This window comes from Brachyhypopomus gauderio, chromosome 7 (assembly GCF_052324685.1).
Source record: "Brachyhypopomus gauderio isolate BG-103 chromosome 7, BGAUD_0.2, whole genome shotgun sequence".
NCBI classification, from domain to species: domain Eukaryota; kingdom Metazoa; phylum Chordata; class Actinopteri; order Gymnotiformes; family Hypopomidae; genus Brachyhypopomus; species Brachyhypopomus gauderio.
Window position 1 is genome coordinate 27,972,764 of NC_135217.1, and position 14,447 is coordinate 27,987,210.

At 41.3% G+C, this 14,447-nt stretch overlaps 1 protein-coding gene across 1 annotated transcript; it reads left to right on the forward strand.

Annotated features, from left to right (window-relative positions):
• The first annotated feature begins 635 nt into the window (after positions 1-635).
• Positions 636-13,732, forward strand: LOC143519508 (lysosomal-associated transmembrane protein 4B-like). Its single transcript, XM_077013024.1, has 7 exons — positions 636-900; positions 2,533-2,644; positions 3,543-3,616; positions 3,773-3,895; positions 8,759-8,857; positions 9,094-9,192; positions 12,146-13,732. Exons 1-7 carry the CDS (start codon positions 808-810, stop codon positions 12,218-12,220), a joined length of 675 nt encoding a protein of 224 aa, XP_076869139.1. The 5' UTR covers positions 636-807; the 3' UTR covers positions 12,221-13,732.
• Positions 13,733-14,447: the final 715 nt, after the last annotated feature.

The window sequence follows — 14,447 nt, forward strand, 5'->3', positions numbered from 1 at the left end:
TTAAGTTTTTTTAATGACCTCTAGAGGGGTGTAGTCTACAGCATAATTGGGATTATTTTCAAGAATAGTATTTAACTATTCTAACCAGAGCCCGTATATATATTATATATACGGTCTATGATTCTAACTACCAGTCTAAAGTAGCATACATAACCCGGACATACATTAAAGCTGAATAAGGTAAAATATTCCAAGTCTGAAGTCTCCAAGTAAGGATAAAAACCCACAATTTGTTGTATACCTTGGCGTGAATAAAGATCATTAGATTTTCTCTACTACCTTAGATGTCCACTCTCATTGCCTGACGGATGCTCAGATATTTTGCACGACTGTTTTTAAGGCATATCGTAAAGTGCTCAGTCACTCAGTGAAAACGTGAGTGTGAAAAAGCCAATGTTTCAGCTGTACAACCTGGCTAAGTTAATTCCATCACCTGGGTGCCAAGACAGAAGAGTCTTGATGCATGTCTTTAAATACAAATGTATGCTAGTATTTTGATATGAATTCTATCAATTAGTTTACACATGAAATATATGGTAGCATTTTAGTCTTCGATTTTCTCCGAAACGACCTGGTAACGCCTGAAGCGTCATTGTGGGATGAGCTCGTTACATCTCTGGTTACATCACTGGTAACCCCACGGCGCTCACGTGGGACGGCTGTCACACTCTATTACCCGCTGTTATTCGCAGCAGTAACCTATTTTCAGAGGACTTTTCCTTGAGCATGTAAACCCTGAAGGACTGTTCTTTTACTCGCGGGCAGTTTTGTCTTCTCCAGGAAAGGTGTATGTGAACAGACTAGAAGATGATTTTTCCGTGGGAACGACTTCACTCGACTCGCTGTTGTCTCTGCTGTCATGTTCGAACCGGGACCATCATACTCGGAGTCTGGTACATGGTAAGAGTTGTGCTCAAATACTGCCAGATGGTCATCGGTTTTTCAAGTATTTAGCAGGTTTGATGCATTCGGAGGATAACATGATAAAGTACACTATATACATAAAATTACCATAAAACAGATTAGAAGACAGACAGATGATACAAAAAAGTGTCGGTATTTCTAAGTCACAGAAGGAGCATGGGGATGTCTCCCTTTTCAGATCCATCCAGAACATAAGAACAACCGACCACACAGAAAAAATATATAGCATAGCTTGTTTATGTTATTGTAGGGACGATCTCTGCTTGGCCTCGGGATGTAATTCACGTTTTTGCAGTGCAATTTCATATTTACTTATTTTGTACTTCGAAGTAAGAGTTCATGCCTGTCACACCGATACGTCTTACTTGTATAAATTAACATTGATTTGTTTATTTGCTGTTGTTGTTTAGTCACAAGAGACTATGAGAAAAGCAGCGAGAACATAACACTACTAATTCCATCCATTATTCACTGGCTTCCCTCAGTGTGTTTGCCTGAGTCTCTCTGTAACAGGATCCGGCCGATTCTATCTTGATTAGTCCGGTATTTTCCATTGCATTGTAACTAAAAATTTACTTCATACAGAGGAGTCTCTTCAAACCCACTGTTTCCGAACGTCACAATTGTGTGAACGGCTATATTAAGTCCAGTTAGTCTTAACTTTCCGTCATAAATTATAGTTAATAATACCCAAAGCCTCAGCAGTGTTTAGGGTTTAAATTAAACCTTTAAAGATTAACATAAAGAAAATTCTGATTGTCCTTAGTGTTTTTCAGATATTCATGACTAGTCTAGATGTCATGAGTTTCAATTACATGTAGAGCTGGCTCTCTGTGGAGTAAAGTGGAGAGACTTTGAGTGGTTGAAGGGAGAGGATAATAAATTCCACGTTCCCACTTCTGTGAATTTATTGAAGTATTTTTGAAACGCATTTCCTTTCCTCAGATTTCAACTCTAGTTTTGCTGAGGCAATAGAATATAGGAGCCCATAAAGTTATAGGCAGTATCTAAGCCTGGGGATCCCAGCTAGGCTGCTGGATGTCCAGACTGTTCCACCAGCTCCTACAACTCTAAAGATTAGTGAACCATTTTAACTGGCCGTCCCTAGTGTCACTCTACTGAACAAGAGGATAAGCTTGTGTGTGTGTGGATATGAAACATGGCACAATACTCACGGAGAGTCTCAGGGGTGGGAGTGATGCGTGTGTGAGAACAGTTAGCTCATAGTAGATGGCTTCCACCAGGACTCTGTCATGTATAGTGTTGTGAGTGTGGTCCATTTCACTGCAGATAGCAATGGCAACAGGAATGTACCAGTAAATATAGAGTATCTAAAATTTTTAACGTTCTCATAGTATCAAAATCCTGGAGAATAAAATATAATACCAGGAATGTGCTTATGTACTAACCTTTAAACATGTCCTTAGAAACTAGGACTCAACTGCTTAATTTAGGTATTTACACTGTCTGTAGTTTCAAAAGTGTTAAATGTGCTGTACAAGGACATTATTTTTGTCTGTACAGTGTATCTGCATTTTTGACTAGGTTGTATAGTGTTTTTGTCTGTATGACAATATTGATCCGATGTCCCATTATTTGTGTCTGTAGCTCATCAATTCTGTGGTTCTCCTCATCCTCCTCACAGCACTAAGTGACCCAAATCAGTATCACCTGACCAGTGCTGAGTTGGCCAACGACCTTGACATGATGGACGATGCCAGTAAGACGTCATAAAAGCACAACCAATGCTCTCAAAAATCTTTGTCAGACACTTTGCCATGATATATACATTTTGAGTTTTACTTAAAGCAAAAACGTTGTAGAAGAATGTGTTGGTGCTGCCCACAGTACGTACCACACCACCTGGGGCAGGAGGTTTGGTCTAGTTAAGTGGCAGTGTATCTGTGGTCATCATATTGGGAAAAGTTGCAGAAGTTGTGTAACCCTCTTCAGGAAAACTCTCTTTGGGGAAAAAAATAAAATCACAAAATACTATCAAGAAGTGTTTATTTCAGAATTTGGTTCAACAATATCAAAAATTCTTTACTCACCAGCCTCCTCAGCCTCAAACTCTTCAAACGTGATGAAAGTTAACCACCAAAAAATATTTCAGCAGAAATTTATAGAATTGCATCATTCATCACCTTTAGACATTTACTATATAGATATAGTATATTGTTGTTCCACTTTCAATTGAATCTGTCAAATGATCAAAATCATTGCAGTGTTAAAGGTCATCTTAAATAAGTGAGAGCTCTCTGAATCTCAAATGTGTTATTGTTGCATTTCTGCCAGGGACTCTGCCGAGTCTGACAGAAATCTGCACCACAGTGCAGGCTCTTAGGCATTAGATGGTGCTGTTTGAGCTTTAAGAAAGCTGAGCTTCAAAATGTGTTGAGGTTTAAGAAGTGACATCCATATGTTAAACAATAGCCTCAGTCTATACAAGTCAAGGACAGCAACAGCATTTTGATAAGAGGATGTAAAAATAACATTTGCAAGGCAGCATGAATGCGTACCACAAAAAGGCTGTTTCTAGCTTTAATGCAAAAGCTAATTCTAGCTATAATGTTCCTTTAAAACACTAACGCTGAAGGTCTTTTTTTTCTTCTATCTAGATATGTGCATTGCTTCTGCAATCTCGTTAGTCATGATAGTGATCTCTGGTATGGCAACATATGGAGCTTATAAGGTGAGGGTCTCCACAGCTTTTCAACTGGAAATCAAATCGCAAGATCACAGTTTACTCAGTATGACCAGGAAACATACTGATGTGAAACTCTCCATATTAGTACCTTGGCCTCAAAATAGATTGTGTTTCTAATCTTCATGATATCTCTTTCTTCAGCTACATGCTGCTTGGATCATTCCATTTTTTTCCTACCAAGTCTTTGACGTTACGATGAATGCACTGGTGGCAATGAGCATCGTGGTGAATCCACACACCATCCAAGACTATCTGCAACAGCTGGTGAGTGACAGGAGCTCAGGAGAGGAGCCTAGCCTGTCAGCTACACTCAAATCAACACAACCATAAATGATGGTGTTCAGTGCTTATTGCTAATCTAACCATAGCCAAAAATATTCTGCACCTTTGCTAGACCTACCATTACCTTAAGTAAAACTCCTGCGCGTGTGTGTGTGATATATATATCACACACACACAGGGCTTGGACAATGAAACTGAAACTCCTGTCATTTTAGTGTGGGAGGGTTTATGGCTAAATTGGACCAGCCTAGTGGCCAATCTTCATTAACTGCACATTGCACCAGTAAGAGTAGAGTGTGATGGTCCAATTAGCAGGGTAAGAGCAGTTCTGCTCAAAATATTGCAATGCACACAACATTATGGGTGACATACCAGAGTTCAAAAGAGGACAAACTGTTGTACGTCTTGCTGGCGCATCTGTGACCAAGATAGCACGTCTTTGTGAAGTATCAAGAGCCACAGTATCCAGGGTAATGTCAGAATATCACCAAGAAGGACGAACCACATCCAACAGGATTAACTGTGGACGCAAGAGGAAGCTGTCTGAAAGGGATGTTCTGTTGCTAACCTGGATTGTATCTAAAAAACTTAAAACTACGGCAGAATTAAATGTGCACCTCAACTCTCCTGTTTCCACCAAAGCTGTCCGTTGACACAGGGTCAATATACATGGCCGGGCTGCTACAGCCAAGCCTTTGGTCATTCGTGCCAATGCCAAGCATCAGTTTCAATAGCACAAAGAGCGCAAATCTTGGGCTATGGACAATGTGAAACATGTATTGTTCTCTGATGAGTCCACCTGTACTGTTTTCCCCACATCCGGGAGAGTTACAGTGTGGAGAAGCCCTAAAGAAGCGAACCACCCAGACTGTTGCCCAGAGTGAAGTATGGGTGTGGATCAGTGATGGGTTGGGCTGCCATATCATGACATTCCCTTGGCCCAATACTTGTGCTAGATGGGTGTGTCACTGCCAACGACTACCGAACCATTCTGGAGGACCATGTGCATCCAATGGTTCAAACATTGTATCCTGAAGGAGGTGCCGTGTATCAGGATGGCAATTCACCAATACACACAGCAAGACTGGTGAAAGATTGGTTTGATGAACATGAAAGTGAAGTTGAACATCTCCCATGGCCTGCACAGTAACCAGATCTAAATATTATGGGGCCACTTTGGGGTGTTTTGGAGGAGTGAGTCAGGAAACGTTTTCCTCCACCAGCATCACGTAGTGACCTGGCCACTATCCTGCAAGAGGAATGGCTTAAAATACCTCTGACCACTGTGCAGGACTTGTATATGTAATTCCCAAGACGAATTTATGCTGTATTGGGCGCAAAAGGAGGACCTACACCATACTAATAAATTATTGTGGTCCAAAACCAGGTTTTAGTTTCATTGTCCATCATCTGTACAAGCAAAGTGCTACTGAATATAGTACATGCACCTCACTATACCAACTTGTCACAACATCACCAGCATCATTCAAATTCTTGTAATGCGTTTGTCCTATAACATCTCGACAAATTTTGCTCGACAGCATTTGCAGTAAGTGACTGTTTGGTCCACGTCCGACCTTTAAAACCCGATGTACTTCACGGCTCCTTCATTTGGCAAAAGTTCCTTTGGGGCATCATCATCTTTTACACCAATGTTTGGTAGAATTTGTGGTTCAGAACGTCCCTCGTTTTCAGCAAGGTAGATTTGCGCTCCGTTGCATGTGTGCTTAGCGGCGCAGCAATAAAAAGCGTCCCTTGAGAAACAATTAACGACCGTGCTGCTTTAAACTGGTGTGGCCAGTATCTTATCATAACAAAAAGAAACACCGGTTTTCGGTGCGAACCGGTATACCGCCCAGCACTAGAAAGGGCACACTGAAACTGAATAACTTTATCAATGAGAAAGCACTAATAAAGAAAAAGAAAAGAAAGCAGGCCTTAAAAGACAATGTATAAAAAAATAAAAGTTGCTTCCTGGGTAGATTGGGTCTTCAGGCTGCGTCAGGCTCAGAGGGCGTCAAATAACTAATACTTGGGCTCAGAGCAGAGTCAAGGGCTTGGGAAAATGCTTTATCAAGTTCACCTAATATAAACTATATATGTGTGTCTGGCTGACATCAGTCTGGATATATAGGAGTGTGTGTGTGTGTGTGTGTGTGTGTGTGGGACTCTAGCCGTCCATAGGATGATGCTGGTGGGATCCTTAAAATCATGACTCCTGGTTCACCATCTCTCTCACTCAATTCTGGAAACAAAATCAATCTATAAAATAGTCAGCTGATCACGTCTGCTGTTTCACTCCAGTCTCTATTGGATTCCTTTCATGATCACTTCACAACAATGCCTGATATTATATGCTGACTTTTGTAAACTCTGTCAGAAAATGTTTTTTTATAAGAAGTCATACAAAAAATTAAATACAGCTTGTTTTGGGTGAAAAGAGGAAAAAAAAATGTCTCACTCATAGGCTGGGAGAGAGCCCTAACACTAAATTTAAACCTTGCCTTTCCAGGGATATTTAGGTGGGTTACATCCTCCTCCCATAAATCTGCATGCATGCTCACATGTAGAACTTTTAAACCATCTCAGAGGGCGTCAAATAACTAATACTTGGTCCCAGAGCAGAGTCAAGGGCTTGGGAAAATGCTTTATCGAGTTCACCTAATATAAACTACCTAATAAGGATTTAAGGGTTTCTTAGGGATTTGTAAGCGAAACTATCTGGTGCCATTCTTGATCATATAGATCTCATAGGCTCCAAGAATCTTACTAACTGGTCAGTGGCTGTACTCTCCTGTTCAGTTTCCATTTCATGATTATGCTCACAGGTATTTGGAGACTCTGCCTTGCTCTCAGTATCATGACTCACTCTGTCCTGGAGTGGGCATAACACTTACCGCATCATTGGATGACTGCTGGGTCTGGCTGCCTAGCTGATCATTTTGCACAGGTGATTCTTGCGGGTGAAATGTGAGAGCTTCTGGATTTAAGTCAGACATCACAACTCTTTCATCCTTTAGTCTGAATTCCTTGGTCCACCTGTCTTAAACAGACTGAACATCTGATTCATTCATAGTAAAGGATACTTTACTATGCCAGGATCCTGTTTGTAGATTTAAACTCTGCATTCAACAGCATCATACCAGAAATTAATTACTGCATATTCATTACCCCATTACTGCAAAGACTCTGTGACTTAATTGATTGGCATTGCTGCATGCTTTATGAATCATGTTGTGAAAGGGGAAACACAAGGGAGTGCAGTCACCTCTCAGGGCTTCCTTTATGCAGGCCAGAAGAGCCCATGGTCATATAGCATAGAGGGGGGGCTAGCTGAAGCATCCTGGGAAAAGAATACACAAAGGTAAAAGATACAAAGGGATATCCATGTAAATATTGTTTGAAGGTACCTATGTTGTGTATGTGTTATTTTTTGTCATATGTATGTGTTTATGTTAAAGTTATTTTATTGCATATCCCTGTGAACGCACCCCAGTCAATAATTGATTTGGTCCAATTAGACAGAGGGCGGGGTTATGGGTTTATAGGGACAGAGTGCAGTGAGGAATGAGAGGTTTATTTGGTTTCTAGAGTGTGTGAAACTGGCGGAGTGAGTTGTCGTTGGGACAATTCCATTTCTTTACTGGCTGCAGTAAGCCCGTAACAGAGAGGTTGCTTTAACCTGCTATGGTGCAGTTGAATCTCTGTTGGTAACCCCAGAATTTTCACTTTCATTTGTTTTCTCTTTATACAAGTTTTTCTTTTTTTTTTCACGTGTGCTGTGAATAAATGTACCAATCAGGATTTAAAATATATCCTTCGAGCCCTGCCTGATCTCTCTCCAACACGAACTCAGCGCTCCGATTAGGAAACGCTATGACCAAAAGTGTGGTATTTGGACACAAGGGACCTGAGGGCGACCGGTGCACCCCCTCACCTGTGTGTGTGTGTGTGTGTGTGTGTGTGTGTGTGTGTGTGTGTGTGAAGGGGACCTGAGGGCGACCGGTGCACCCCCTCACCTGTGTGTGTGTGTGTGTGTGTGTGTGTGTGTGTGTGAAGGGGACCTGAGGGCGACCGGTGCACCCCCTCGCCCGATGACAGTGTGTCTGGCTGTATATCAGTCTGTGTGTGTATGTGTGTTTATCATTGGCAGGACAATGCTGGCAGAATCCTCACAATCATGACTCCTTTCTCCCCATCTCTCTCTCTCTCTCTCGCTCTCTCTGCTCTCAATATTTTGAGCAAAATCAAAATATTGGCTGATCATATGTCAGTCGAATCATTCAAGTTTCCCTTTGTTTCCTCTCATGATCATTTCACATTCACTACAGCTTATTTGTGCAAAAAGAAGGAAAGAAAAAATTACTAGTGATGACAATAAAATATCTCACTCATAGGTTGGTAGAAGGCTCTAATGCTTTTAACCCTTTCCTTTCCAGGGAAATTTAGATTTCATTTTGCTGGCATCTAGTTTCAAGAGCGTAGATCAGTTCTTTATGTTTGAATTTTAAATTTTTTCCTGCCATAGTAACAACTGGCAATGCAAAGAGATATGTCATTAATGCAATGTCCATTAATATTAAAATGACTTTCCACTGGAAATGATAAATTCTTATTTCTGATGGTCCAAAGGTGTTCAACATATTTTGATTCATATTAACTGTATTTCTGCAAATTCATTAATTAATGTATTTCTATCTAAATCCACATCTGGAAGTGAATATTATTATATGACAGAAGAACATTGTGTATGCCCTGTATTTTTTTGTTTATTACTGTTTGATACATATTTATTAAATTTTTTACTGTTTGGTAAATAACGTAATGCACCCTTGTGTGTCCCAGCCTGGAAACCTTCCCTACAGAGAAGAGGTCATGTCCATGAACACCGAGTGTCTGCTCCTCATCGTAGTCCTCTTCATCACCTGCATTTTAGCTTTCAAGGTAACCACTACAAACACCAGCTATTAGCTGTCTAGTCCTAGGTTTTGATGACAGGTGTGCTTTGAAGACATTTGGGAGTTCTTTTATTCCTCTGCTGATGTATGACGTCCGTTTCAGTTATTGGTAGAGTGGCACATCGGTGGATCATCAAAGGTTTATTATTATTTCCTGCGGATGGAAATAAAGACCTCAGACACTATGGTGGTGCTTCTAATGTCGCCGTTATCATTGTCCAGGCTTATCTCACGCTGTGTGTGTGGAGCTGCTACAGATACGTGAACAGCAGAAGTGTTGCAGAAGTGCTTGTGTACGTCACCAACGTGAATGACACCACGGTGAGTTTGATGCCATCACACGCTAGGTTCCCTTCACAACGTTTGATGGTATTTTACACTTTAAATAATGCTAAATCAAAACATGTTTGCTTTGCACTAAAACTCTTACCAATATTTGGACTTTTTGTCTTTTTCCAGCTATCATAATAAATTGCATGACTAAGAATAGCAGTTTTATGTAATTGACCTCAAAGCCCCACCACCACCACAGCGCTCTACTTTACACCCTGCATAGTCCTTATATCTCTATATCTCTCCACTCTCTAGTCTTCCTTTGTCTCCATCTTTCCATCACACTCCACCCATCGCCTGCTAGGAGTAAGATGTTTTACTCCAGTTCAGTCTACGCCGAATTGTGTGGGATTCACAGTCATGATCTCCTCCTCTCCAAAGGCTTTACTGCTTTAATACACTTCCTCTCCCCATTCCTCCTGTTCTTCTCCCTGTATCTTCCAGCTTCCATCCATTTTTTATTGTAGGCAGATGTGCTAAAGCAATCTCTAAAGCAAATGTTAAGCTTAATAGTGTGTAATGTGGGTGAAAACAAAGCACATACAGCCAGTTCTCCTCCCACGAGGAAGAGAAGATCAGAGCAAGCGTTCTGAAGTCATTTTACTAGCTAGCTCCTTCATGCTTTCTTACACTCTGGGTTTCAATATTCATTTTGGGCATTTAGATGTTATTTTATGTACTTATTGATGAACACTGTAGTGTATGTAATTGGTTGTAGATGTTCCATGTTCCTGTATAAAGAAATAAGAAGAAGGGCGATGTGACGGGTGTAGAGAGGTGACCGCAGGCACTGGTTGCATATCACGTACGACGGGCAGTCGTAGCCTGGCGGTTAGGGAACTGGTCTTATGACCGGAGGGTCGTGGGTTCGATTCCCAGACCTGAGGCCATGACTGAGGTGCCCCTGAGCAAGGCCCTTAACCCTCAATTGCTCACTTGTATAAAAAATGAGATCAAAATGTAAGTAGCTCTGGATAAGGGCGTCTGCCAAATGCCATAAATGTAATGTTCTTTATTTTCCATGATGGATGCAAACACAAAAGCACAAAAGCAACAGCTTTCAGAAAGAGCTCACACTTAAATGAGCAAAGAAAATATGACGAAGAATATCAATCTCCACGTAGCAGTAGAAGTAGGCGGCTCCAAGGGAGACACGTAGTCCTCAGTGAATGTGCGGCACTGGACTGCACGAGCTGTGGGATAGTAAAGAGGTGCACACTGATGGGGGACAGGTGTTAGTAGTCAGGTGATTGAGACCGGGGAAGTGGCTTGGTGCTTGGTGCGTGTGCGAGTGGGTACACATGCCCTCTGGTGGCCTCCCGGCTGACCCACCATGACAGGCGAGGAAATAAAGGAAGAAAGAAGAGGAGAGGAATAAGAGGAAGTATGTGGAGTGAAGAAAACCCAAGTGCTATTCATATGAAAAAAAATTATGAAAATTTTATAGAAAAGTAAAAGAAAGAAATCACAGATAGTGTCACAGACACAAACTCGGTCACAGATAGTGGACAAAATGTCAGTTTCAAACCGAGCAAGAGCTCCAGGTGTGGAGACACTGACATCTGGTCCACTGTGTCACTAAACTCTTCGAGCAGGAGGAAGGAAGCCAGAAGGGGGCCAACGCTGTAGCCCACCCTGCTAAACCCATCAGCACTCACACTTTCCCAGAAAACTGGCTGGCCCGTTCACTCCCCATCCTGCTGCATACATCTGTGGGCTCTCACTCACGTTTGTTTTTGGCAGTGGTTTGTGCGGTGGGTGAAGTACTGTGGTAATGTGGCTCTGTTATGGACGTCACCCACGCCAGGCTCTCCTGCGGAGCAAAAACAGCTGCAGTGTTTTCCTTCAGCAGCTGACAACATTGGCAGAGATGCAGAGAGAGTATGGTGGAGACAGTTGGCCAATGCTTTTTGGAGTCATTTATACCTCCAAGGATCTGGACAAATGTTGTTATTCTGAATATATTTATTCACGTATACAGTTTCTATAAATGTATATTGTTATATTTGTAAACACTGAGCTGTGTGGTTTAGTCAAAATATAAAGACCCCGATCAATTTTAGCAAATATTTTGGTCTGATCTTAGAGTGGCACATGCACGCACGCTACAATGTGACTCACGGGACTTTCACGAGCTCACACCAGATCTAATTTCCTTCCTGAGTGTGGAGTGGAACCCTAGGCGGAGCTGATACCGTGTTTGAGTTGGAAACTTCATTAGAGAGCCTGTAACCAGACACCACTGGTATCCACTTCATGCAAACCAGTCTATGTCTACTACATGCTGATGACTAACCCTTATGAGTAAAGAGTAGTATGGAGAGGTACTAGTCACATAAAAATTATGAATCCTCAGGGGTTCAGACTGTTGAGACGACATAGCAGTCTCATTCACACCACACACCTGCATTTGACTTTACTTTGTTGTAAATGCTCACTGTGCCTTAGCTGCCTGTTTTAGTAGCATTTCTCTGTAATCAGTGCGGTACATTTTACATAACATTTGGCAGATGCTGTTTAACTTACAAATTGATCAGTATGGCAGTATGTGTGCGTATACAGTCTCATCTCTATTTCTGCTCGATGGTGGGTGATCATTAAGATCATTCCTCTGAATGGGTAGCAGGGTTGTCTCTGGTGTGGTATGCAGCTGAATTAGATGAACCACGATCAGTCAGTAGAAAGGAAACAACTTCCCACTCAACTGCTCTGAATCACAGGGTACCACGCTGTATACTCAGTAGCTCATCATACTGTTTCATGTGTAGGACTCTTAATATACTCTATTATATATAATATAGGACTCTAATATATTCTATTACCTGATCTTGCTCAAAGGGCTGATTGATATCTCATGTGGTGTTTACTTGTTAACTGAATAGTATAAGTGTTCTATTTTTACTGTAAATGTTTTATACAAGGTTATTTTTTCTGTTGACAGGTCCTTTTGCCCTCATATGAAGATGCAGTAGCAATCCCTGTCAAACAAGCTCCGCCTCCGTCCATGCTGTCTTAACTGCCTCTGATCTCTTATGAAGAACTGGCACTGATGGCTTCATCTACCCCCTTCAGCCTATCCTGAATCTAAAGAGCTCCGAGTCTCTTTAGTCAAATACTGAAAGTATACTTAACACTTCTATTTATTCAGATTGAGGATATAACATGGTAAATATGTATTATTTTATCTAAATGTGCATGTACATGGTTTTATTTATTAATAATAATAATAATAATAGTAATTCTTTATTTTTATATAGCTTTTCAGGAACCAAAAGACGCTTACATTTAAGAGTAACAGAACAGACAGATGGAAAAAGTACAGGTAACAGACTATAAGAATAAAGCTGTAAATGGGAAGAGGTCATGAAGTATGGTAACATATTGGAAGCTGGTGATGGAGTAAAATAAAGTGGAGTTGAGAGTACATGGAGTTGAAAGTGGTGTAGGTGTTTGGAGTCAGATATTGAAGGTAAGGGGAGTGTTATAGGCCAGTGCAAAGAGATATGTTTTTAAGTTTGTTTTGAAAGTGGAAAGAGAAGCAGAATGTTTAACTGGAGAAGGGAGGGAGTTCTAGAGTCGAGGTGCCATTCGAGAGAAAGCTCGGTGACCAAAACCTTGGAGGTGGAATGTAGGGGTGGTTAGTAGCCCAGCAGAGGAAGACCTGAGAGAGCGAGATGGTTTATAGGGAAGAAGAAGATCAGATAAGTAAGAAGGTGCAAGATGATTAAGGGCTTTGTAGGTCAGAAGGAGGAGTTTAAATTGGATACGTTATTTGACAGGGAGCCAGTGAAGGACAGGGGTGATGTGGTGACGTACGCAAGTGTGGGTGAGGAAACGGGCGGCAGAGTTCTGAACAATCTGGAGTTTATGGATGGAGGAAGAACTGATACCCGATAGGAGTGAATTGCAGTAGTCGAGATGACTGGAAATGAAAGCGTGAATAAGAGCCTCAGCAGCAGACTGAGAGAGAGATGATCTAATTTTAGCAAAATATAACCAGAAATCAGATTAGGAGAGTTATTAGGACTATTGCAGGGGATTTATTAATTCAAAAAACAAGCAAACAATCAATAAAAAACAGAAACCATGCAACACTAGCAAAAACATGAAGCTAACGACAGACAGGTGCTTACAACCAATTGTAGCTAATAAGGCAGGGGTGCCCATTATGTCGATTGGAAGGAAGGAAGTGTCGGTTGATCGCGAAGGAATGCGGGTATATCGCATGACATTAAAAGTAGTGGATGAATGACAGGATATCGTCCATCTGCTCTGACGGTTGTGTATCTATCTGTGTGTCTATTCAGTGTGAATGTTTAATTGTGTTTCTATGGATTTTTCACGTCTCACTGCACTTACGAAAGAACATTTGTTTAGCGATGATTGTCATTTTTGTTGTGAACCGACAAAAGTATTCAGACAAAAATTCTGAAGCATTCTGCTTCCAGACTAACAGTGTGTACATTTAAGTGTGTTTGTGTGTGGCTAAATGTGTGAAATAAAATACCCTATCCCAAGTCTCTTCTTATCTAAGTCTCTTCTACGTCTCTTCTTGCTGTTATTGCAGCTGTTTGGGCCTGGAATACAGGACCAATGTGTAATACTGAAATTAAGCGTTTAATGACTTAAACTTTAAAATGGACACTTTAGTCCAAATAACGGCCTGCGCCCCTCCCCAGACTTAAGCTCATACGGGTTGCCAGGTTGAGTATACTGAACCTACACGACAAGCACATAAGGGTGCTTATTAAACTTTGACAATGGCAGGCTATGATGAGCCATACAGTGTATGTTCATCAGCTATACCTTTGCAATATTTTTTTGGATTTCTTTTGTAACTGTCAATGTTAGCTAGATGAATTGGCTGAAGACTGGCGGCGAGCACCTGAAAACCCACTAGCATGAGTCCTGTCTCGCCAGCAGCTCCTCTAACCCTAAGGTCCTTGAAGGCCTCCACACATTTAAGTTGATCCGCCAACGTCATGTCTGCTGTTATTTCATTTATACTGGTTCTTTTAACACTAGATATTTGTTCCATGATGATCTCAGATGGCTTAATAGCTTGCAACTCAGGATGTCTTTCAGTGAGACCTGCGACCTCAGCTGGTACTCAGTGGCGGACTTAGCAATTTGGGGGCTCAAGGCAAATTTAGCTAGGGGCCCATCAACATTAATATGCGAGAAATAAGTTCAGGTTCACACTACACGATTTTAGGCTGGTTTTTCAGTCGCCGACTGTTTTT

What these genes read in the sequence shown, in the direction of transcription:
- LOC143519508 (XM_077013024.1), top strand. Translation starts at nt 808, where the DNA reads ATGATTTTTCCGTGGGAACGACTTCACTCGACTCGCTGTTGTCTCTGC. An exon ending in TACTCGGAGTCTGGTACATG is followed by an intron (nt 901 to 2,532) that starts GTAAGAGTTGTG and finishes TTGTGTCTGTAG; the next exon opens with CTCATCAATTCTGTGGTTCT. An exon ending in CCTGCATTTTAGCTTTCAAG is followed by an intron (nt 8,858 to 9,093) that starts GTAACCACTACA and finishes ATCATTGTCCAG; the next exon opens with GCTTATCTCACGCTGTGTGT.